The 26,910-nt window shown below is 39.6% G+C and overlaps 1 protein-coding gene across 2 annotated transcripts in view; it reads right to left on the bottom strand.

The window, feature by feature from the left end:
• Positions 1-26,910, bottom strand: part of gria4a (glutamate receptor, ionotropic, AMPA 4a) — a gene marked incomplete at its 3' end in the record, with an annotated part of 102,785 nt that overhangs the window by 56,217 nt on the left and 19,658 nt on the right. For both annotated transcript variants that reach the window (XM_083914404.1, XM_083914403.1), the window contains exon 3: positions 4,020-4,259. In XM_083914404.1, the coding sequence (XP_083770530.1) occupies positions 4,020-4,259 (240 nt within the window). The remainder of the gene's footprint in view (positions 1-4,019; positions 4,260-26,910) is intronic.

Genomic DNA, 26,910 nt, shown 5'->3' with positions numbered 1-26,910 from the left:
GGGAAGGAAAGTCGAAAAAGAAAATATTAAAGCTGTACTAGGTAGGAACCATACTTGAAATGTTAAATAACTATATTTAACTTTGTTTTTTTCCGGCAAAACTTATAGGCGACCCCTCATGCTCATTTTGAGGTTCATACTTGTATTTTGGGTCTCTACTAGAACATGTTTGCATGCTTTCATTTTCAAATAAACACAATTTTTCTCATACTGCCCATGTCTGCTACGCCTGTATTCACCCTCTGTCTAAGACACTCTGAGCTAGCGCCTGTCTCTTTAAAGTTTAAACCCTTCTCTCCCAAAGAAACAGTCTGCTCTGATTGGTTGCCTTTTCCGAGACTTCCGCATCTGTAAAGGAGTAAATCAGCATTTTATACCATGAAAAATTACCAATAAAGGCTTCTGAACAAAAAACGATAAAACTGGACATGTTCCAGCAAAAATGTGATCCGAAATAACAACATCAATAACCAAGACCACAGGTTTCTCTGGTGCTAGCTACATGTAGCAGTCTATAAAATGTAAACCTTGCAGTAACATGCCTGGAGCAAATGACCATGTAAAGAAATCCAGCACGGGTTGACGTAAGCTTAAGCTGAGAGTAGAAAAAAACTGTTATGACGGTCATGACGGTCTGAAATCTGACGTTTTGGTTTTCAGGGTTTACTTTCCATATCTTTACCTCATTATTTGAAGCTTTGGTAACTTTAATATGAACAGCCACCATTGTAACAATATACAGTATATGACAGAAAATAGGGAAAATAGAAAAACATAATAGGTCCCCTTTAAAGCCCCAAAATAACACTTGAATGTGCAATACTTTCCAGCATATTCATCAGCCCATCTCATTTCCCAAACACCCAAATGTCTTGCCTTCAAAAGCGGGGTTAAGAACTTGACACCTCAAGCAACAGTCCTCTCTTAAATGACACTTTATCAACCAGCCCAGAGAGCTTATCAGGACAAAGAGTTATGTCGCAAAACAGCACACGGTTGATCATGACATTTCATTGACATTAAACTTCTAATTTCCTCTTGCTCAGACATGAACTTTGATTCGAATGCAACTCATCAATTTTATAGCCCGGATAAAAACACAGAAAGGAAAGTTTCTTTTCTACACAATGATTGAATACAGCTTTGAATAGGGTAATATGACTCTCAGCATGATATCATGAATTTCAAAGATAAAATTATCCCATGAGCAGATGGCAACACAAGCGATGAATAAAGGTATATTACACTGAACATCTGTTTAGATGGATCATAAAAAGTTGAAAAATAACAATAAATAGTGACAACTCTATATCATAATCATAATCCATTACAATATTGGCACACACCCTACTGCAAGTTTATCATAATGGTCATTGTAATCTCTATCAAACCTCCAAATAAGTTGTGCTCTGGGCTACAATGGGAATCATAGGAAATACAATGAAAATACCTCAAAATTCACTCAAAGTGACACATGTGAACACAATGAAAATATACACACCCACACATCCCCATAAGAAGAGACAAAACACAAAACACACACACACACACACACACACACACACACACACACACACACACACACACACACACACACACACACACACACACACACACACACACACACACACACACACACACACACACACACACACACACACACACACTGCAGTGCAACAGTGTCAAATGTTACCCTGCTTTTTTCTACTTATGCAGCTATTTGCCGCTTCAGTTGAAACCATAGACTGTATGGTTGAAACAAAAAAAGCCTCAGTAATCGTGGTGTATGTATATGTGTGTGTGTGTGTGTGTGTGTGGTGGTGGGGGGGGGGGGGGACTTGTCTGTGTCTGTGATTTGTGTGTGTACATGTTTTATTTGTACCGCTGAATTTATATTATTCTAATAAATGCCCAGATGTACATACATCTACTGTATGTGAATTTATACGTGTGAGGGTATACATTTCTTTTTTGATGCTCATGTGCAGGTTTGTACACATACCTCTGTGTGCGTGTATGTGTGTGTGTGTGTGTGTGTGTGCAGGCTGTCTGTGGAGCAGAGCAGAGCAGGAAGCATAAAACAGATCACAGTGTTACTGCCCATTTTCCAGCACATTACCGGCAGCAGGGCCTGATGGGAGCCTATAATGAAAGGCACTGCCTTGGCCAAGTCAAGGGTGAGCACAGCCCAAACTCTACGCATCTATCCTCCGCTCCATTTCTCCCTCCATTCTCTCAATCTTCACCCCCTTTTCCTGTTATGTACTACTGTATATCCCCAGAGGTTTGTGATCCTGTCTGTCCTCTTACTCCTCCTTCCTGTCATTTCTGTAATCTCCCCCTGCCTCCCTTAATCGCCGCCCATCAACCTCCACTTTCTCCTCTTCCTGGCTCTTCCACCGTAACCTTGTTTATGTCCTCCTACCTTTTCCCACACCTGTCTTTCCTATTTTCTCCTATTTATTCCTTTTTGGCAGCTCCACCAGATTAACTCAACCTAACGTGTGTCCCCCCCCCCCCCCCCCCCCCCTTCTCCCTCTGCTCCCCCTGGGTACTAACCCAGACAACCTGGGCCAGAGGGAGACTGGCAAAGGCACAGACACGCATACACACACTGTGCAGCTCACTGATTCCATAACACACCACTATACTATGGTCTGGGGACTCTGCGTCACGTTTGACCTGTGTTTCTCTCCCTGTGGCAGGGACTTAGTCTGTGTGTGTGTGTGTGTATGTGCATGTGTAAAAGACAGAAAGAAAGAGAGAGAGAGAGAGAGAGAGAGAGAGAGAGAGAGACAGAGAGAGAGAGAGAGAGAGAGAGAGAGAGAGAGAGAGAGAGAGAGAGAGAGAGAGAGAGAGAGAGAGAGAGAGAGAGAGAGAGAGAGACAGAGAGAGAGAGAGAGAGATAACGTGCCAAGAATTCCCATGACAGTGGTTAGGGGGCCAGGGCGTCAGCTGTGCCTGCTCTAACTTACGTGCACTGCATGATGGGATGGTTAAAGTGAAGGCAGGTGAACGCTGTAAGAGTTGAGGCCAAACTGTAGTTTCTTTCTGAAAAGTGCCTAAATGGAAATTACACCCTTGTTTCTGCAGCTGTATTCTTTCAACAGGAAAGTGTAGATTCAGTAGTACAGCCTTTGTGATGTTCCGTGAAGTAAACAAGATTACATTTGGGAGTTAAATTAAGTCATACCAGGCAAATATTAGACCTTTTAAAAATACTTATATCATAACATTGTCCTTAGTGTACCATTCCGAACTGAGCCCAAATTAACTTCTAATTCTTCATGCTAAAAGGTTTTTGGAATTACACTTAGTTGGAAATCTATTTTGATTTTCCAGATAGAGACAGCAGATCTACCCTCTTGAATCTCTGGCAGTGTAAAGACACAACATCACAGTCATTTGGATAGTCCTGGTACACAATCAAAGTAGACTATAATACCAAGCTACAGCCCTCGTTGTCTACTTTCCAAAAATACCTCTGATGTACTGCATCACTTTGATCTTCCTGTATTGCCAGACCGCTGTGTCAGCGCTGGAGTAAGTTCTGGCTGCATGACATCATTTTGGTATAGGGGGAAAAAAAACTAGCCTTTTTTTATATTTCTTTAAACCAATCAAAATAGTCCTGGGCTGCACTAGGCCCCGGATGCAGAAACGGTGCCCTTATAAAATAAAATGAAGAGTGCACTTGTACAGTTTCTATTCTTTTTACTACTTATCTGTACTCGTTTTTGTCCTTGTGCTGCTGCAACACCTGCATTTCCCATTCGTGAATCAATGGAGGCTTATCTTTTCTCTCATTTTATCTTAGATTATAAAAGGAACAATCAACTTCAAGGTCCAACACTAATGCTGATATAATCATTGATTTCCCTGGATGTTTATACCTCTTCATATGAAAACCCATTTCGAAACAAAAAAAAGTTTACGCCAATCAAATTGTGACATTGACATTTTGTCATTTAGCCGACTCTTCACATAACTTGTTAATGTATTTGTCATTGTGCATTCACCTCTGTCCGTGTCGTAGAGGAAGACAAATCGGCTCCAGTCATAGTGGTCCAACAGGGACAGCAAAGCCCCTCTGATCGACGGCCGCAGCTGCAGGGTGAACTGGCCCTCTCCTTCCGTGGGGAAGCTGGGAGTCACAAGGCTGATGTGCAGGGCCCCACAGAAAGACGTCAGCGTGTTCACCGAGCGCTTGTCGTAAAGGCCAAAGATGGCAAAGACCCCCCTCGAATACTGAGAACAGACTGATGTGAGGAGGGAAGAGAAGAGGAGGGAGGGGTGTTGGTGGAGGGATCCAGATGGGAGAAGGAATACAAAAGAGAGGGAAATTAGAAATTAGAAAACAGTATACATAGTGACACTGTTTTTGAGAGCTTTGCAAATGAACAGAGAAGTAAAAGAACAAACAACAGGACTGAACGGACAAAGACACATGTTCCTTAATTAAATCCACACTCTGGGATCTGGTTAAACATCTCAATTATTTTAGTGAGTGACAGCTTCAGCTGGAGTCACCCGCAACATCTCACTCCTAATTAGACTCACGAACAAAAGCACTTTGAGTGGTGTGTGTTAGCATCCATAAATGTGACTGGTTTAAAAAAAAAAAAGTCTAATGAAAGCGAAATAAATCTTGGAAATACATGAATCAGTTTTACAGAAGTGTTGTTGAGTTTCCTTTGAAAAAACAACTTTTATTTAATCCAAAACAACAGGCAGTTTCATGGCACTAACAGAAAAATCCCTCTCTGCCCGTCATGTGTAATTATAAAGTATAAGCACACACATTTGCACGTACATGGGTGGAAATCAAACTACCCTACAAGCCCCTGGCAAGCAATTTTTCAAATTTTCTGACTGGCGCAAAATCATTCCCAATATCCAAATCTGGCATGGCTGCCTGCTTATACAGTTGTTAAGGAAATTACAGTCAAATAATCCCACCTGCTTAGAGCTTAACATCCTTAAGATCCATCCATGCACGCACACACTGGCAGATACAAAAACCCTTGACCGAGCCGCGAGCTCACTTCAAATGTGAAGTAATTTTCCACTACAACACTTCAACTCAGTCTTCAAACACCCAGAAGCTTTCAACCATGACAGAGAGGAGAGTGAAAAGCACAGACGTCCTCCTCTATCTCGCTTCCACAAAAATCTCTCTTCTGCTTTGGTTTGTCGTTTATCAGTGCAACACCAAAAACTGTATTTTAACACACACACGAAAAGAAAAGGCTTTAGGGTGTTTACGGGGGAGAGTCCTAATTCTAACAAATCAACAGAAATGCGCAAATGCTTCACTTTCTAAGGACTCAGCGAGTGAAGTGACTAAATGTGCCCGTCAACTCATTTTTATTTTTACACTCTTTAATGTTTCTCTTTTTTTCCATCCTCTTCATCCCCTCCTTTCTCTCTTAGTCCCATTCATCATTTCAGCTAGATTTTTTCAGGCAGGCATGTTGGGAGCCTTAGCTCTATCCTGCGTCATAATTCACTCCAGCCTGTTATACGCCACACTGAAGGAACAGTAACACTGGGGGACTGCAGACTTGCTTTTGGCAACAACCGGCCATAACTCTGTAACCTTTTCTCCCTCTTTTGATTTCCTTGTGCATCACTTCATCTCATACCTTTTCCCCTCTGTTTTTCAAGGTGGGCACTACAACCATCCACTTTCCTTCATCTTTTCTCCCTCCCTCTCTTTCTCTGCTTTCTGTTCCTCCCTATCTCTCTCCTCCTGGGACTGAGAGTAATTCCATTATCAGCTACAGTATAAGCCTCAGTGGGGGTAAATACTGAGGGAGATGCAGCTCTGACGGTTCGGCTTGTGGCAATTAAACAAAGCCGAGGCCCATACACCCAGCAGGCGATAAGGCAGGGATTTATTCTCAGATTATGACAGGAGCTAAATGTCTTCAATTCAGAGAACTAGCATACTACGTATGTAGCATACGTCATTCAGCAGGAGCTGAGTCATGGCCTCCTCTAAGTCAACAAACATTGAGCCTTCCAAGATAGTTTTTATGGCATTTCCAAGTTTAATTCGATACTTAGCAACATGAGAGATGGTTATAGAAACGAGGATGTGTGTGATGAACTATGACATATGCTATATTTTACAGTCCAGGAATGGACAAAGATATTTGAACTAAATCATTGAAGTTGTCATAATAATTAAGTGCTCAGAAGATAAGAGCAAATATCCATCTAAAATCAAATTAATAGTAAAATGACAGCGAATGAAGTAAACAGGAAACAAAGACAGCTTGTTAAGATGCGAGCATATTGAAACACGTAGGGAAGATTATACTTGGCATTCATTTACAATGGCAGCTTACTGATAAAAAAACAGCTCTTGGCTGGGAGAAATAGTGTTCTTACACTGTCTACGGACAAACAGCGTACTGTATTGAATTTATTTGACAGCAGTGTCATGGAAAGTGCAATTCCCTTGCTTTTAAATTAATTTGTGTTTTTGGGATCAGAGCAAAATTAGAAAAAGAAGCAGAACATAAACTAAAGCATTACACGTGATGACTACTGTGTGACTCGGGCTGCCACGACAAGTCGTCATAATTGATGACGTCAACGTTGAAAATGCGTCGACTTGAAATATCGATGTCGACGCATCTTTTTTGAAAACTTTAAAAAAAACTTTCTCTGAAATGTTCTATACATTCCTGTCAGTGTTTCTCTTTTATTTATTCTGCAGCGGAGGTGCTGATGAGCACCATTGTTGAGATTTCACACGAACATCCCTGGGACCCCGGCACGTATATCTGCCTGCATCCCCACTACAGAGCAGCAGAGCACGTCCATTAGAATCAACAACTGCTATGCTGAAGCCGCAGTGCTCCGTGCATCTTGCTGAACACACAGTGAGCAGAGCAGAGGAGAGACAGGTGAAGCGAACATAACATTGTTGGTACGGGTTAACAGGCTCAGTAGAGAATTATACAAGTGCTGACGGAGAAGTTCATAATGGGAGTCACAGGAAGCAGCTTTAAAAGTAACATATTTTCTTGCTGTGGATCTAATTTACACTGATGTGAAGATTGGTTCATGTACATTTGAAAAAGTAACTGATAAATAACTAAAATATTTAAAGAAACTTTAAATTGTAATATTTGAAAAGAGAGGGGTTGGTTTTGCTTCATCAAAATGAAATAATACGCCCTCTTCTTTTCACATTTTACATTTTAATTATAAAATGACATGCAGTTTGTCAAAATAAAATGAACGATGAAACAATCAATTTGATTTTTTTGCAGGAAAATGAGTCGTTTAGATTAATAGATTAATCAATAGAAAAACAGCCATTAGCGGCAGCCCTAGAAGTGACATACTAACAGAGTGGAGCGCTGGCTGCTCCCATAACAACTGACAAATATCTTTCTAAACATGACTGAAACTACTGGCCTAGATGCAATTTGTGACATCACTGTCTGCAAATTTAATTTTTTTACCCACCTCCTGGGTCTCCATCAAAATTTAAGGAAATATTGATAGCCTTAATCCCAAACCATTCTCTTTTCAAACAATACCAAGACATCTGCAACCATACACAGAGGCTCAGAGCACATAACAAACATCTCTATGTATGTCTCTTTCTTCATTCATCCACTCTCTCTCTGTTTCTCTTCCCTATTCACCTCCTCCCTCATATCTTTAGTTTCTTTCTATGCTTTCTGATGCTGGCTTTGCCTCTCTGACTCTCCCATCTGTTTTTTTCTCCCATGTTTCCCTTTCTGATGAACGTCTCCATGGGCTTGTTTCTCTGCAACCCCCTCCACCACCTCCACCCCGCCGCAAGGCTTGAATGTGCCAGACAGTGGCGTCATTGTAATAAAATGTGTGCTAAGCTTGCTTCATAAAGCTTTAATGAGAGGAGGGGACCAGCGGCATGGTGCATCATCACCACAGTAAAAAGCATTGGATACAATAGGTCTCCTGGGACTTTCTCTGCCTCTCTTTGCCTCCCCCTCGGTTGTTCTCAGCATCTCCATATGTTCGATTTTTGCTTGTGTACACTCTCCTCTCTTTTTCGGTTTCTTAATTGCTCACTCTGTCTGTCAAACTGCTCTCTCTCTTTCTCTCTCTCTCTCTCTCCCTCTCTCTCTTTCTCTCTCTCAACTTCTCCATAAATCTCTTTAAAACGACCCTCCTTCATCTGCATTAATCTATACAGTATATAAAGCCTCAGCAGCCTTACATCCTCCTTTGCAGCTGTCCTTGACTTTCTGATTAATTTAATTTGTGTCTTTGTGCATTTAGAAAGACCTCTCAATCAGGTGCAGACTCGGCATATCACTTAATTTCATGTTTTTCAAATTCAATTTTGTCCAATTTGCATAAGAGGGAAGAAAATATGTTGCTCAAGCCAACAATACAATACAGACAAATATCTTAGCTCTCTTTGCTTTGCTGGTATTGTTTCCCACGACTATCCCATAATTCTCCCCTCCCTCCCTCTTTCTTCACCTCTGTGTCTCTGCATAGTGCTTCTGTCTAAGAACAGGCGCTCACAGATAAAAATGCTACTGATTTTACCGTCTACACTACAGCACAAAAATATAAAAAAGAAACACACATGCATATCGACTCACACAGTCACCTCTATAGGTTTTAAACACACAAGTGACCACACCCCTCCATCTTTCAACACCTGACTTTAAAACTTTCAGTCCTGATGCTGCAGTTGCTTCTCCCCCATTAGTCTGAATAATAACCCTCTCTCAGGAAGCCACAGAAACACTGCTAAGACACAGTGAACTCTCATCTGCAGGTAAAGACCAAGATAAAAGAACCTGAGTAGATAAGGAACACAAAAAGGTTTAAAAGCCATACGGCATATTTGTCCTGGCATTGCCCGGGGCTACCTACAGTGCAGCACAGTGATACTTAGAGGGCGAAGGGAGGTAAATGCCAATAATAAGCTTTTATGAGCTTTATAATTAGAGAGAAATCTACGACCCAGTGCTTTACACTGACAAATCACATTTAAAGCATTCACAGTAGTATCCACTAAGCAGGCTTCTGTTTCTAGTGATCCATTGCATGGATTTTCAGAGTTCTTTTTACAGAGAAAGTATAAGTGAAGCATCCTAAAGCAAGCAATGGAGTTTCTACTATGGCTAAAGCTTTGATCTAGACTGACACAGCTAATTCTGTAGAATAAATTAAGTTGCATGATAATATTACATATTGAAACAAGGATAAGTGTGAGTTAAGCCTGTGAATGTTCTCATTCGTCCAGGTCATCGTTATCCTCAAAGCAATTTCAGTCAAAAATTGCTGGACCAGTCCCAGCCTGGTCAGATGCGTACATGAACTGATGAAGCCTCTTGGATGAGAGGTGAAACGTCTTCCTAGACAAACAACCAGTCCAGTTGTTTTTGACTGAAATTGCTTTGAGGATAAGTGCGAGTTGCAAACAATAAGAGAAAGCTTAAAAATAGGGGGAAAAAGAAAGAAATTAAGTTGCATTCAGGTATCTTGTGTTGTGTGAAAGCCACGTTGGTCCTGAAAAAGACCGTTATATAATTTATCCCTACCAGAGTATGTTGCTTTTATTGAGGCTCTTAGTTATTTAATTTCCAAAATAATATTAACAGTGAACCAAAGTTGCGAACCCCTTGGAAGAGTTAGGGTCTACGTGTTCAGGCTTAAATTCACATGTAGAGCACAATTGGAGAAAATGGAGAGTAACTGTGAAAAGATCGTGAATATTTTGAGGTGCTTGACCTGGTGTTCCATGGGGGCAGGTAGAAATCTAATAATGATGATCTATAAGGCTATGATAAGAGCAATATTTGACTATGGGTGGTTGGCATATGGTTCAGTGGCCAAATCTACACTAAGTTGAACTTTGTTCAGGTCAGGGCTCTGAGGTTGTGCACTGGGGCATTCAAGACATCGGTAATCTCCTAGTGAAAACTGGGGATGCTCCACTGAGGGTAAACTCCTGCAAAACAAGCACTAAATTACTGGGTAAAGTTAAGTTAAGTTGGAACAGCTCTTCCATCAATCTCTCTTCTAGCAGAGTGCTGGAAGTTTGAGGGTAATAGCAGGATTAATAGGGGCAGCTATATAAATACTGCCTAAGAAAATACCCAGAGGAACTGGAATTAAATGGAATAAAGGTAGGTGCTGGCCAACAGCACTCTCCGGCTGTGGACAGACGTTGATGTGGAATTGTCAATAAAATAACTAATACAGAAAAGTGAAATAGGAAATATTGTGGCATTTAGAGAGACACATAAAGAATAGTATATGAGTAATATGAGTGAAGAAACTAGAAAATATTCACAGTGTTAGTGCAGGTTTTCAATGGCTACCAGCAGATGTTGGGGTTGAGAGCAATGAGGTGGCTGATAGAGTAGCTGGGTAGTTTAGGCAGGGATAGTGCAGATGTGCAGTTGCCATTTGGCAGGATGGAGTACTGCAGCATCATCAGTGTGAGATTGAGTCATCAATGACAGATAGAGTGGGATGGTGACAGCAGAGAAGGAACGTTATACAACACCAAAGAATCAGTGAAGCTTGCAATATAGTAAAGGAAGGATGAAAACTAAATTTAAGTAGTAATGATGGCATTGTACATTTCTGCAAACCATAGATGCGTTGAGTGGAAACATTTTTTGAATCCTTTTACGTCTGCATGCAATGTACCAGGCTTTCAACTGTACACGTTCAGAATTGCTCCGTAAGTCAGATGACGGCGTACTTGTACAATAAGCCTTAAACTCCACTTGGGGAGAAGGTTGGGTTGGGTCAACAAACACCAGACTTACACCCATGGTTTGTAGTTGAGGTTCGTGTCCCGTACCATGTAAAAGGTAAATTTAACAACAACAGACATACCTATTTTAACCCAAACCATGACCTTTTCTTAAACCTAACCATGTAGTTTTGATGCCTAAACCTAAGTAAAATGAATTTGCAACAGTAACCGTATATTTATAAAACTGTGACTGTGTGTCAAAGTGTTAGTATGTGGAAGTAGGGTTACTGACATTGCAAAATTGAGATTCAACAAATCTGTGGTTTGCAGAAATGTAAAATGTTTCTGGGTTGAAAATGGAAATCAAAGATGTGTTGCACATTGTTCATGGTCCACCCCTGTCTCCTAGATATTCACGATCTAAACTATTAATTTGTTTTCCCAATAACTCTGTGGTTAGAAACAAAATTGCTGCATGGACTTTGACTTCAGGGGTTGGTTTTTAAAAATACTTTAGACTGGTACGCTGTGTTAGGCCGGTGTTTCCATGGTAACAATCAGTGACCCCTGCTGACCAGGGGCATCTAATGACAAAAAAAGAAGAAAACATGACTCATGTCTTGCTGATAATATAGTGGAGGACTTTCAGTGAGGACTTTGCCAGCTATTTATTTAATTTCAAATTCGTATTTCTAACATCTAAAAAAGGATAAATCTATACATTAACTCAACGATTACATTTCTCATAAACACAAATTAAATCTTTAATGCACAAAAAGGAGTAGGGGGAAGTAAACACTTAATAAATCCTAGCCTTTCTCCGCTACTTATAAATGGATTTATAAATTATATCTTTAGCATATACATATGTACACATACATAAACATACATATTCATAAACAGCATACATCAATCACTCCGAGCCACTAAAATAACTTTAACACTTATCACAGCCATGCCTCATTCCTATAACTCTGGGACATAATGTTCTACATTTGCTTGAACTGAATAATGTTTGCTTGATTTTTACATCCAACTTATTCCACAGTTTCACCCCGCAGACTAAAAATACTCTGTAGTCATTTTCATTTGCATGAGGAAATTAGACTGACGAGTTAGCAGTTAGTACTGAGCCCTGCCACAATAAGAAGCCACATCATCTCAGCTCTGGTACAGGTCTGCACTGTGCCGATATTTCATGCTCTTGAAATATGTATATATACACTAGAACTTTCTGAGTAAAATGTCCTTTTAACAGTTGTCCAATATTTACTTAGAATTAACAGAGCAGCACTGCTCCTCAGTCAGCCAAGTTTTTGGAATTTGCAGAGAAGTCTTAATTTACCCAGAATTCATGACAAATTGGTCCCACTTGAGATAGTCTAGAACTAGACAGCTTTGTCAACAATTTGAAGTTGATCTAAGCTGTAGTCAAAGTCAATTTTCATGAAACCAGACCCTGAGTTCACATTTTATGTTCCATGTGTGGTTAGCCAACAAAGCCAACAAAAGCACTTTGTCTAAGGGGAGTGAAAGGTCAAGATATTAATTAAAGGCCAATATAGAAATTGTGTTCTGTGCTTTTTCTGACTTTTTCCGTATTAAACCAATACCACAATCTTCCCTAAACCTTAATTCAACATGGGCATAATTGTAGAAAAAACATTAATGAATGCTTAAATTGTTACAAGCAGATTGCAAGATTGGGTATTTTGGCTGAAAACAAATTAAACACGTTGTTAATGAACATTTTTACTGATAAGGTGAGTATGAATATTTTGCCACTTGTCGTTAATTAACAACATTTTCTCATTATACTGATAAAAACATGTTATCCAGGAAGCATAACATTTTCTCCAAAACATATTTGCTCTTGCAAATTAGTGATAAATGAACAGAACCTGTAGGAGCCAGGGTCGCACAGTCTCAGATGTAGATGTATACAGTAGCTGAAAGAAAAAGCCTTGGCCGATTTTAAAGTGAATTATTATGTTAAAATATCTCCAATACTATTTTAGTTTCAGTATCTTTCCATAAAGTTTGGGGAAACATTTGCTGAATTGAGCCACTGCCTCTCAAATGTCTGTGCATGCCCCTGGCTTTCTGGATAGCACTGAACATGCAATGAAGATGAATGAGACGATCTCTGTGCCGCAGTGATTTAAATGACATAGCTCTCACCAGGTGAATTGTATACGCTTTCTTTGTAACACTGCCTGTTTATCACAGGTGACTGATAGCTGCTCTCAGCTCTCCAGAGTGGCATTGTAAAGAAAGACAAAATATCACATTTGGAGGTCAATATAAGGAGATAGAAAAAAACTGTCTAATGACTAACAACACAGAAACCTAATCATGAAGTTAATTTAAATGGCACTTATAATTTTTTCTTTGTTCTGTGCAAAACATTGGAAAACTAGTTCACAGTTTATCGTTATATGGCCTTTATAATATTACTATCATATTCATAACTTTGTCCGGACTGTACTAATAAAAATACCACATCTACCACCACTGTCCTGTCCAGAGCGTCTCCAAATAATGGTAGAAGAGACTTGTCTGCCAGTCACTGCAGCCAAAGCTGAACAGAGAAGGCAAAATATTCATGAAACACCAACATCAGGAGGATCACCTCACCCAAGCCCTATGTTACTGGTTTATTGGCAAAACTGCCAATGACTCCAATGAAAATAAATTAGAAGAGCATTAGAAGAGCAAGACATATTGGCAAAGAAAAAAAGCTTCTCTTCATTGCATCTGTACACTAGACGGACAACGGTGTAGTAATAACCACAGTGCCACCAGAATAGATAGGTACAGGAAAACAACAGATGTATAGCTCTGTACTTTACTTGTGATATTAAATCTTATTTTACAGATTCAAACTAATGATTGTTTAACCAGCATATAAAAGTAAAATTAATTTTTAGTGTTATGTTTTAAATTCCCCAATATAACCTGCTATTGTAGTGTAAAGATTACTTCTGCCGAGACAATGAAAGAATACTTTGTACTGACAATAGCAACACAGCTCTGTTAAAGAGTAGCATTATAAAGACAAGACAGAAGACAAAGTCTGGAGATCAATAGTATCTGGCAGAGAGCACAGTCACTGTATGGATTTCATATGTGTTCCTCTACAGTACAACATAGATTATTGCACAATGGAACAACTGCTTTAAAAAAAAAACAGCCAGCTCAGAGGTTAGAAAAGGTATTTTGTCAGATGTGATGTTTCTGCATTATTTTACAATGCTTTTTAACTTAACTTATAACTTAAGAATTAAAGAACTACTTTTAGTTTTCAATAGACTTGAAGCAATCTAACACATGCTCCTCATCTCCAGATAAACATGGACAGAATATTTTTTATCCCAGACAACAACCGATCCATCTTAAGTAGCAATCTTATGATGACAAGCTAAAAGCCTAAGAATCAATATTCTCTGAGGGAGTATGCTACAACACAGTCAAAAATAAGAAGGCACACACAGGAGAGCTTTTTGAGCAGTGACCAACTGTTTTCAGCCAAGGACACCAAATCAAGAGAATGGCCTCTAGAGCGTTACATAGTCTTGTAGTTTCCTTCCAAGAGACACATGCTAATTATAACGTAGAATTAATATATACGTTCTCAGTGGCTTCTGTTTGGATTAAATTATTTTAAAATATAAAAGAAGCCAATGTGCAATGTTCAGTTCTTGAAACATTAATACTGACAGCAGACCTGAAGTGCTCATCAGCAGCATGATGAAGACAAGATAAAAGATACAGCTAGACAATCAATATTCTGGCAGCAGAATTTAGCCACCTTATGGATTTCATATCTGATCTCCTCCTATAGAACACAAAATAATAGCTTCATAAGCAGTGATTATTGAGAGTGATAGTGTATTGTGCACTGTGCTGTGTGTCTGGATGCTTGTGAATGAGACCATTCATCCCTCTGTCTGCCTCCTTCTCTTGACTGCCGATCGTCCCTCTTTTACAAAACTGCCTCAAGCAGAGAGGAAAAGTAGGGTTCAGTTGCACTCATTGACGAAAGCAAGGAAGAAACGGGGGGGATGAGAGTAGTTCCAAAACCCATAAAGTGCTCAGCCAGTGATGAGAGAGAGAACGCCTGCCAAGCAAACACTGCAGAGAGAACATATAAGTAGGGAAACAAAACATAAGAAATTGGATGATGAAGGTATATACTGTAAACATGAAGAGGCAGAAAGATAGTAGTGAGGAAATGCTGCCCTGCATGCCAGTGAAAGAAGGAAATTGACTGTCTGGATGACTGGAAATCAGTCCTTAAATGATCCCACAGCTCTTTGTGTGTGTTAGTCTGTGTAAGAGTTAAATATACCGGGCCTAAACTGTTTTGTTATGCTTACTTAATTATGCTGCTATAGTATATAACCTAGTCTGCCGGGGATAAGACTCTTCCTGATACTTTGAGCTTCTATCCTCTCTATCTGTATCATTCATGCCTCATCAATGCATGTTGTTAATTCAACTTGTTCCCTGTAGCTGTTTGTGCTTTGTCATTTCGCAGGTCTCTGCTGATCTTGGTGGTGCCTGCTGCCGTGGTCTTATGATGCTTCCTGCTGCTATTATAACTATAGCTCATATATACTATCATTAGTTTTATAAATTATAAAATTTGTAGCCATCAAAACATTATCAGAAATATATCTCATTGTATTAAATCTGTTATTACCACTACTCATCATTGATCATATTTACCACCATATATATTATTATGGTCATATTCTATCACCTTAGCTGTACTTGTTTCTACCATTCTATTTTATTAACTAGATAGTATTATAGTTACTGTTACTTCTGTGGTTGCTTGCATTTCTGGGAATGTCTGTGTCTATCAGTCTGTCAGTCTGTCTGTCTTTGTCTCTGTCTGTCTCTTCTCTCTTTCTCTCTCCTTTTCTTCCTCCCCAACCGGTCAAGACAGATGGCCGTACTCTATAGAGCTGGGTCTGTTCAACGTTCTTGCCACTGTGTGCACAAGATTGCTGTTGCTACTCATGTTGAGTCTTCCTAAATCATAAATAAGTCAGAGTGTGGTCTTTACCTACTCTATATGTGTCTTGAGATACCCTTTGTTATGATTTGGCACTATAAATAAAATTGAATTGAATTGAATAAACACAGTTCATACACTACGTCAAGGTTCAAACTCACACAGAGCTGGCTGAAAGGCCATCTAGAATACAATATTTCCTATTTTGCACCCTTGTTTGAATACAAGGCTGAATATGGGGTCAGAGGTGAGAGACAGCAGGAGAAAAGGCATGTGGGTAAAACTTCCACCTACCACTGTCACATCTTTATTCTCTTTGATTACATCTTTCCACTTCTCTGCACCTGTCCACACCCCACCTCCTCCCCTGGCTTATCCTCTAGGCCCTATCCCTCATGCTGCATGAATAAAGCTTCTAAGAATAAGAGTAGTGATGGGGGAGATAAGGGCAGCTATCTCTGTGGCCTTTGGTGTTGTTGCAGTTAGTACATATGCTAATAGTTACTGAAAGATGGCTTTCTTCCATGCAGTCGATAAATAAGAGTCCACCTTGTTCTGAAATGAGTTCAAAAAATAGCCTTCATTTTGATCTTAACTACATGCCTGTAATATTTCCTGAAAGAATCTTGTGCACGCTCACACGAACACACACACACACACACACACACACACACACACACACACACACACACACACACACACACACACACACACACACACACACACACACACACACACACACACACACACACGTTATGTGTACAAACCTGCATTGTGAAAACAATACCAACGTTGCTGTCGCAGCTGGTAATTGACTTGGAAGGTGGTTGATCACAAGGATAAATGTCTGGGATACATAAGTGATGATGCTGGCATTAATTATCACTCAAGATTCAAACTGGCTTACACATTATTAATCCCTTATACTTTTACCATTTTTCTTCTTGCAAAGACTTGAAACGGGTTAATTTGACCCAAATACCATACAAGGGTTAAAATGTAAATTGTAAAAGTCAGCAGCAAGTGCTTTGCCTACTTCCACTGATTTTCCTTTTCATACTTAACTTTAAGACATGCATATTTTCTGGGAAATTTTTTTTAAGTAGAAGTCATATTTTGAAAAAATACATGCTCTCTCCTTTAGAAATACCAAATGGGTGGCAGTGAACTGAAATTGACATTTCACAAATAGCCAGTTTTGAATTTCATTCATTTTGAATGCCCTGTTGTGATATGGCGTGAAGCCTTGCACATTAGGGAAATTATGGGCCTAAAAATTACTTCTTAATATTAAGTTTGTGGCATTTCTCTGCATAAGTCAACAGTGAAAATGGAGAGTGACAAGAAAATGGGGAGTAAAGCAATTACATGCAATCGCAATTGAACATTGATGGTGCGTTCTCTGGTTGTTACTGGTGCTATCTCAGTCCAATGGGCCATGGATATGACCAATCAGGACTTCTGCTTCCTTTTCTGTAAAGTCATGAGGAAATGAACACAATCTGGTGACATTTCATTAGTGTCTCAAGTTCACTTCTCTTAACTCAGCACATTAGGTGAAACATCCGGCTCATCTCTGGCACACAGAATCCCACTCACAGTGACAGTGAGCTGGGCCTTGTTGCTGTTTGCGTGTGAAAACATGAGCAAGAGACATTACCCACAAAACCAAATCAAAATAGAACAGAAATAAGGGTGTCCCTAAACCAGATCCTTGAATGTAATATTGGCAGCTGAGCTGACCTTGGCTGCCATACACATTTAAATGACGTTGTTATAAAAATATGCAGCTTGGACAATGTGCCACTGTCGATAGGCAAAGGATCATTTTTGTTAAACATTCAAGCCACAATTGGAATGAGCATTCTAACCTCCTAAATCTCATGCACTGTAAGGAATAAAACAATGCTTGTTATCATGGCAACACCTGGCAGAAAGAGGCTCAAAGGCTCAGAGCATGCCTGCTCATAGCATAAGTGAATGCGAAGGAAAGTTAGCATTCAGACACACATGCACACACACATTTGAAGCGGCATATACAATGTGGAAAATGTGGGCGCTTTGCCTCAGCAATGAGGACTGCAACCAGAGAGATAAAAGATAAAGGGAGGGAGATGGAGGCAGTGAGAAGATAAGAGAGAGAAAGGGAAGGAAACTACATGTCACCTGTCATAGTGCTGTGCTTCATACCCCTAGGACACAGTCCTTTAAACAGGGCTAATATGTGTGTGCATATGCCTCTGTGTGTGTCTGTGTGTGTGTGTGTGTGCGTGTGTGTGTGTGTGTGAGAGAGAGCGAGAGCAAGAGCAAGAGCGAGAGGAGAGAGAAATGTGACAGAGAGCCTTTTTACTCCAGTCATCTTTAAGCACTACTAACAGTAGCTAAAGCCCTGTGGGCCTGTCCTGTACGAACACAGTCATTCATCACACACACACACACACACACACACACACACACACACACACACACACACACACACACACACACACACACACACACACACACACACACACACACACACACGCACACACACACCACACACACACACACACACACACACACACACGGCTGATATCAAAATCATTCATCACAGCAGACAAGGGGAGAAGAGGAAGAAATTATTGGGGGGGCTCTGCTGTATATAATTGCAGCGTTTCCATTTCCTTCTGAAAGAGCGATCACACAGACAAACCTGCAGAAACCACTGGTTTCCTATGTTATGGCCCACTTGGCATGCACTCCTCTCTTGTGATGTGCTTTTATATTTTCCTTGCGGTTTACTCTTTCTCAGCTTGTCACTTTCACACACAGGCCCGACAGCCCCAGGTGCACGGGGCCATGTTTTCCCCAACACGGTTTACCTTTAGGCACTTTTGAAGTGGATACTTCCATTGTGACATGTCTGTGTGATCCAAAAGAATGAAGAAACATGATTAATGTTCCCTACTGCAATTCTACAGAGAGATAACTACGGTATACTTAGATACATGATTACAGAATTCCACATTAAGCAGGACCTGCTGGGACTATAAAAATTTGAATTGACACTAAACGTTCTCTTTATCCTTCATGTTATTTCAAACTGACAAAGTGACGCTCTTTGTAACACCCAACAAGATCCCCAAATTAAACATCAATTATGTTGTTAATAACAGCCCTTCAGCACGACACATGTAAGCATTTTCTAATCTGGCTGAATGAGATCAACTGTACCTTCTAAAACTGTTATTACTTCTGGGAAAATAAAGCCATTCTATGATCTGACAACGCAATGCTTCAAGGGATAGTTCATTTTGAAGTGGGGTAGTATGAGAAACTCAATTATCCATATTCAGTGTATTACCTACAGTAGATGGCAGTTAGTATGCCCTCTGTTTGGAAAAGCAGGGAAGAGTTCTGACACACAAGTTATGTACTGCTGTGAACATATTTTTTTCACCTTAAGAAGTCCTGTCTAAATAATATCAGTTTAAGTGTAGGCTATATTTTCACCAATTTACCCTGTGACCAGACAGCCCTGTTTCAGTTCACACAGGGTGAACTGAAGCCATTCAATGCTCCTAAAAATGACACCAGCCTGCTACAGTATAACCACGCAGACCTCTTCACACATCAGACGGCTCGGGTATACCTCGACTCAGCCAGACAATTCTCCAACAGCGAAGGAGATGGACAAGATATCGCTGCTATGTTTCAGTTTTTCCTCTGTATTTAATTAGCCTAGTGGACAGCTTCTATTATAGCCTAATCCTGACAGAACATTTTTTTTCAGCCCAACATTGTTGAATCAGACCAGCTAATATTGGTAGCGAGAACACTAAGTTGGACTGAGTCATAAGCACACCTTTGTTACTGCACCGCTGCAGAGCCTTCATCCCCAGGTGTGACTGTATGTGTGTGTTTATGTGTTAGGAGATAACAGAAACACCACTGTAAATGAGCATAATGCAGTGAGCCAAAATGCTCTTCCGGTTTTATTAAAAAAGCCCTGCTCTGTACTATGTGAAATATGTCCTACTAGTGCAGTTAAGAGTATAGTAATAGCTACCATGCAATTGCCATACTAATGTTTTACCCCTTCTAAGCATTTATATTGATATTACTGTGATATATTGAGTTACTGTCCATGCTTCAAATTATAACATGATGTAAATTTTAGGCCGTACCCATCATCCCAAGGTTAAGGGTTAGAAAAACATCTTGTTTTGGGCTAATACTGCTACTACAGTTAAGGACCTTGTGGCCATTCTAATGTCATCAAACTTCCTCCTTCACTTCTGACAGACACATGTCATAGTTCCTTCAGGCACTTTGTAACCTGAATGTAATCAAATATTTTTGTTTTTTTCTGAAATGACTGGTGGTGTTTTTTTTTTCAAGGACAGTCTTGAAACTTTAACTGCAAATTGTGCCACAATATAATCATTTCAACTTTGAATGCATCAGTGAGAATTTGGATTTGTGCCAGAACCCCAACAGTAGTGAAGCATCTGGTGTGATTAACACTGTAAAACAATAGCTCGGCTTGACATTCCTAAAACCCATCAAGTCGAAGAAGTAACTCAGAGACAATAAATGTTACAGGTCTGGTTACCAGTATTGGCTTGGACATTGTAAGATGACAGATTGGTTCACCTTATCTTAAAGGTTTGTCTTGCAGTACCATTTAGAACAAAACATCGACCACTGACTGACACATGATGATGCAGACAGTGCGACAGATGGAATAGCTGTCAGGAATACATTTGAGTAACCTTCTTTTATAGTGCAACTGTTGCCTGCTGTTGCTGTAAAATGCAAAATATCTCCCAGCCTCTATCACCTTTCATTTTAACTGTCCTTGATCCTTCTGCTGTAATATTTATGGATATACAATGATGAGTCACGAGAGAGATAGAATGTATGTGTGAATGTGTTTTCTGTGAGGACCAGTGAGATAACACAGACATACATTCCAACCAAAAAGTAGATCTGTGCATAAGTGTGTGTGTTTGTGTGTGCGTGTGTGTGTGTCTATCCCTTTCCATCCTTATAACCACAAGGAATGGCAGATTATTGCTTAATGGTATGTCCTAAAAATATGTCCTCATCTCTGTGTATATGTGTGTCTTGCACACACACAAACACACACACACACACACACACACACACACACACACACACACACACACACACACACACACACACACACACACACACACACACACACACACACACACACACACACACACACACACACACACACACACACACACACACACACACACACACACACACACAAACACACACACACTGTATGCCCTTCAAGCTAAGCAGGTCCTCAGTGATTGAATGCGCTCACAAGATAAACAGAGCTGTAATTTAACAGAGGAAATGACATCCCACCACCCATTTCTCCTGCTGTCTCACTCCTCACCTAACCATTCCTCATTCTTCCTTTAGTCCATCCATCTCACTGTCCTGCTTGCCTCTTCTGTCTTCTTCTCCATCTCCCCTTATCTCCCGATCTTATATCTCTACTTCTATTTACTCTACGATTAAATTGGATTTGATTTGTTTTGATATGACTTGGTCAATTCAATTCAGGTCAAATCTTGTCAATGTTAATTGGCTCAGCTTATCACAACAAAGGATATGCTTGGATGACTGTGACTCAGGAGGTATCATGCAATACATGATTGTTGAATCAAACCACAGCTCCACATGTCAAAATGTCCCTAAGCAAAACACTGAACCCCAAAATGCCTCAATTGGCTTAATGCTGCTCAGTGAGTGAATGAGAGGGAAACTGTAAATGATTTATCTGCTATGGCAGAAAAGTAAGGGCAATATGTTGTCCACACCAGCATGTCGGCAGTGTGTTGTAAAGTGGCCTTAAAATCTTAAGACGTAAATCAAAAGGTCTCAAGTCATCCTGAGTCTCTGATGTCATCCCAATCACATCTTAAAAGGTGAGTTCCAGCATTATTTAATAAAAAAGCAATGATGCATTATCCACTTCTGTCTCTACAAAATGTACAAAATGCATGTAAGGCATCCACAGAGGTGGTTCTCCGGCTTCCTACCAAAGTCCAAAGACATGTATGCGTTAGGTTAATTGATGACTCTAAATTGCCCGTAGGTGTGAATGTGAGTTTGTCTCTATGTGCCCTGTGAGCAAAGACAGCTATTTAATTAGGAGTACCAAAACATATTTGTATTTATTTTCTTGTTTCCAGTTTGGTTATATGCCTCCTGCTCCAACAGACACTGAATGTCTGGAGTGCTGTTCCACAGCTGACCCTGCAGGCTCTGACCTGCTGCAGATGGAGGTGGAAATAGCCTGTCTGTACAAGTACAAGCGTGTTTATTTTTGGATCTATTCTATATTAACCCTATATTAAGGTTCATCTGTGGTTTCTTACCCGAATTGAGTCTTACTTTACTTTTTTAAAACATTTTCATGTTATTACGACATACAAACGTATCATGTAACAACGAGAAACGTTTCTTATTATAATAATATATTATTTATGGATGGAGGCTACCAAGCTCATCATCCAACGGCTGCACACTGACCAGCATGAAGAAGATCCATGAATCAAGGCAGTGTTTAGTCTCCATACATGCCCCCCTTTTGTTCTGCAAACACACATACCTTATTCAGCATGAGTTTCAGTTATAACAATCTGATAATTTATCATGTTTTAATGTGAAATATTTCATGTTAAGACAATACATTTATTACCTTTTAACAAAATACATAGTAATTTGTTATAACAGGAAAGGTTTCTTGTTATAACATGATACAATTGTATAATAACATAAACATTTTGTGTTAAAACATGAAAAACATCTTGTTATAACCATACCTTTTTCACATTCTAAAGTGATACAATCTGTTTTTCTCCCTCTGGTAGTTGCAGCAATACGTTGCCATACTATAGTACCAAACAAAACAAAAAAACAGCCAGTAGTACATAATTTTCCAACCACTATCAAAAAAGGGTGACATTATATTGAGGTATTACTATATATACAGCCATACTGTATATTGTTCATGTGCACTGGCATTAACTGTTAGTACAACTTGACAACCACTACGGGTACAGTCAAACTCTTTGCAATGTACCAGCAGGTTGTTCTTAGACAAATCCATTTCACCAGTGACAGTGATATGTACAACCAAATGTGAAACATTAGGACCAAAGAGACATTCTCTAAAACTCAGCCACCAGACTTGCTACTATTTGTGTGTCTGCTCAGCTCCCGGCCTGGATATAAACACAGATTGTCTTAGACAGCAGGTTTGGGAATCCAAAACCAACACATTAGTTATTAAAGAAAACATGTGAACACACTTGTCTGCTAATGGCATTTTACTTCCAATGCTAATGTAGTTGTCAAGGACCAAAATGAACCCCAGACATGGGGGAGTAATTCAGGCAAGTTGGTTTAAAAAAAAAAAAAGTTGATTAGCATGACAGATGAGACTAATTAACAAGTGAACACTGAATAATCTTGCATAGTCTGCTGAATTATAAGGGTGGCTAGGAGCTGTACGGCAAATATCCTGCCTGTAATAACATTCAAGGTTGATTCAAACAGTAAAGTCAAATGAAAGGAATTTGCCAGAAATGCTGTCAATATAGGTGGTGCAAAGTACTGCGTAAAGTCTTTTTTGGTGTATTTATTGATGTCTCTTTGCTGGAAGCGGACAAGAGTTTGACCCATATTGTAGGGAAGTGTGCAAGACATAGGCCATTTAGTCTTCTTAACGTCCTAAATTACCATTGCTCTTTAGTAACTATAAGAGGAAACAACACAAACATGACTTATCAATACAATATCAGAGTTTTATTACTTAGAATTAACATTTTTTTCATATTGTAGGGAAGCTGCGTGTACCATGGCAATGGACTTACTGGCAGAAGTAGCATTCATAATCCTACATTGGTATTGGTTTTATTGTGCTCCACAATTGAATTTGAATGTGGTAATATTTGCTATTCATAGACTGCAAACTCTATTGTTGATACCTCAAACTTAGAGCCTTTAATCGACTTTAAAATGAAAATAGCAGATCACTGTTGGTAATTGTGTTGAGACTTTAGATTTTTCTGACTCCTGTGTGTTTACTAAACATGGTGATTACCTTGTGATTACACAAAACACACTGGTTGATTAGAAGTTAGTCGGGCAGCTTTAGATCAGATCTAAAGCTGCCCGATGTGTCTCTTGCTGCATTCATCTCCGGGAATTTTTGAAACAATTTGGCTCACAGGGCTCAGCAAAGCACACCTGAATGACGAAAAAGTAAAATGAGAGAAGGCGCTATGAAGAGACAGAGGTGGATGTGTAAGAGAACAAGACCTTTCCCTCTCCTTGTTCCTGTGAGTGTCCACAGTACTGCCCAGAGTGTAACTACACTTTCAGTCCCCTTGGGAGTCTCCACACACAGACATACTGCAGGGCAGCAGCACAGTGAACAGTACTTGTCCCCAGGCAAAAAGTCAACCTCTTCTGATGAAAGCTAAACAGACACACACATGCACACTCACACATACACTTCGCCATCATTGTATGCTCATAAATTTCCCCCGAGATGGTCCACCATAACCTTAGATGAACTTATCAACATTTCACAGCATCAATGATATATATTTTGCAAATACACACACACACACACACACACACACACACACACACATACACGCACACACACACACACACACACACACACACACACAAAAGAAACAATTTGAAAAAAAGAAATTACCTGGAGACTTGACCCGTTATGGTCATGGTTGAAAGACTTACAAATAAGTTAAGCCTCACCAGACCAAACATTACATGAAGGACGAGCCCAGCTTTTCACTTTCCTGCCGAAACCTTTGTTAAAGAAATATTGAAATCATTGCGCTACCCAAAGAATCATTAAAACTGACATCTAAAACAAAACTGTGAACCTAATCTATTTTGCACATTGTCCTTGGTTTACAAGTGCAGTTTTATGTTGCCCTCTCTCAGTGAAGGGATAATGAATGGCTGCATGCTCTTCAACCCCCATTCCTATACATTTTCCCAATTTACATTTTAGCCCTTTATTTAGGCCCTCTTGCAGAGAATCACAATAAGTAAGCAGATAGAGTTTTAATATGTGGTCAAGCATTTCAGCAACAAGAGACCATGAAGCTAAGGTTATTAATCTGTCAAGAAAGCTGGGGGAACGCTACATTAACCATGCAAAACATGTTTGAATGTCAACCCAGTTGGGGTTGTGGCAGATTTTAAAATAGAGAGACAGGGCTCTGACCAGAGGATGGCTCGTTCAAGTGTGGCTAGGGGGAAGCAATGAGCAGTGCTCCCACTCCTCTCAACAACCCCTGCTGAGGTGCCCTTGAACAAGGCACTCAATATTTTATTGCTCCAGTGGAGCTGTTTGGTGGATGGTGAAAAAGTATCAAAAAGATTGTGCAAAGAAGCTTTCAATGAAAGAATAAGTTTAAAATAAGAGCATTGCTAGAAAATGCGTAAACAAAAGAAAATGTGCAAATACAGTATGTATTAAATCCAAATATCTGCAGAACTGACAGCTAGTGTAACTAAGTCAGCTATTAGTTTGAGAAAAAAAGAAAAAAATACTCTGTGAGCTGTTGACAAAGCAGAAATGAACAAAGACAGACAATGAACATTTGTAAAAATAACCCTCAACAGCAGTGATTAGAGTGCCCACTCTAGAAGCAGCTGTGCATGAACTTTAAGTGAGGTGAGTGTAAAAACACTCTTAAAGGGAAACTAGGAGACTACAACAATAAAACATTTTTCTTTACCTTTCACCTTTTTAATTTCTCTGCAACGTAATTTCCATAATAGTCGGACACTTACTATATCTATAAGAGCCTGTAAGTGGCAAAAACAAGCACTTTTAGTGGATGGGCATTGATGGTGTACCTTAGTAGCTTACTGACGCATTACATTGCAGCCCATTTTGTCACTACCAGCTGCAGCACTCTTACTCAATACTGAACCAATTTAAAACATTGTTGTCCCCATTAGTCATCTAAACACAAAAACATTGGAAAATAGGGAAAGAAATACCAATGTTTCCCTTTAAGTACTGCACCTCTCCAGTTTTGCCAGAGACAAAGTAGTAGTTTTTAAATGATCATGTCAACCAGAATGCAAATGTACTGTACACACAGGGCTGTAAGATGTAAAAATCCACTACAGCTATTGAGCAGGTTTTGTTTTCTCTTTTAATTTTTTCTTCACACTGCTTTTTTCAGTGATTTATTCTTTTTCTCAGGTAGGTAATATATTGCTGAGGATTTGCCCAATGAATACAGTGAAAAACGTTCATCAAAGTCGCGCAGCACCAGAATTTCCAGGTAAGACAGCTTTCCGAAACCTTTTTTTTCCTTGACAGAGAACTGTATGAAAATAAATGTTAAGCAGGTTTCCTTTGTTTTCTTTATGATTAACAGTACAGCAAAAGTGAATGCATGCCTTTGAGACAAATGTGAAAAACCAAGCATTGATATGAATAGGTGCATTTTAGCCCTGTTAGTTCAGGAAACAATCCATTTACAAGTAATTGGCTTGGGAACTTGGGCCAAAGCCCTGACAAGGACAAGTGGAAGAATACTGCATGTCAGCAGAATGCTTCTCACTATTGACCAAGTCTGTTGAACAAGGGCTTTGTCATTATTATTCTGGTTTACAAAGCTAGGTTTACTCCTTATCTATACATAACAAATCATACTCAAACTAGCACTAACCACTTGATTCTTCATTGTGCAGTAAACAAGGCCACACACGTTTCCCTGGAGCAGCAACCATGCTATTAAAGCTACATACACCACTGGGCTTATACGCATATCATCACACGTGTAGATAAACATTCAGAGCCTTATCTAAACATCAAGTTTAGGGGATCTTTTCAATAATGACTCTTTCTCTTTCTATCTTAAGGCTAAGCTGTTTGCATGATGACAAATAATTGCACACAAAATGAAATATGAACGTATAAAGACATGTGCAGGATATGAACAACTGCTTAGATGGATGGTTGAATGAGCACAAATGCAGGGACACACAAACACAGCATCAGCACATGCTGTAGTTTGCCCCCTATAATCTGCCCCAGACAAAATATCCCTTCTTATTC

The sequence above is a fragment of the Echiichthys vipera genome (assembly GCF_963691815.1).
Source record: "Echiichthys vipera genome assembly, chromosome: 5".
In the NCBI taxonomy this organism is placed as follows: domain Eukaryota; kingdom Metazoa; phylum Chordata; class Actinopteri; order Perciformes; family Trachinidae; genus Echiichthys; species Echiichthys vipera.
This window is presented reverse-complemented; position numbering and strand designations above follow the sequence as displayed.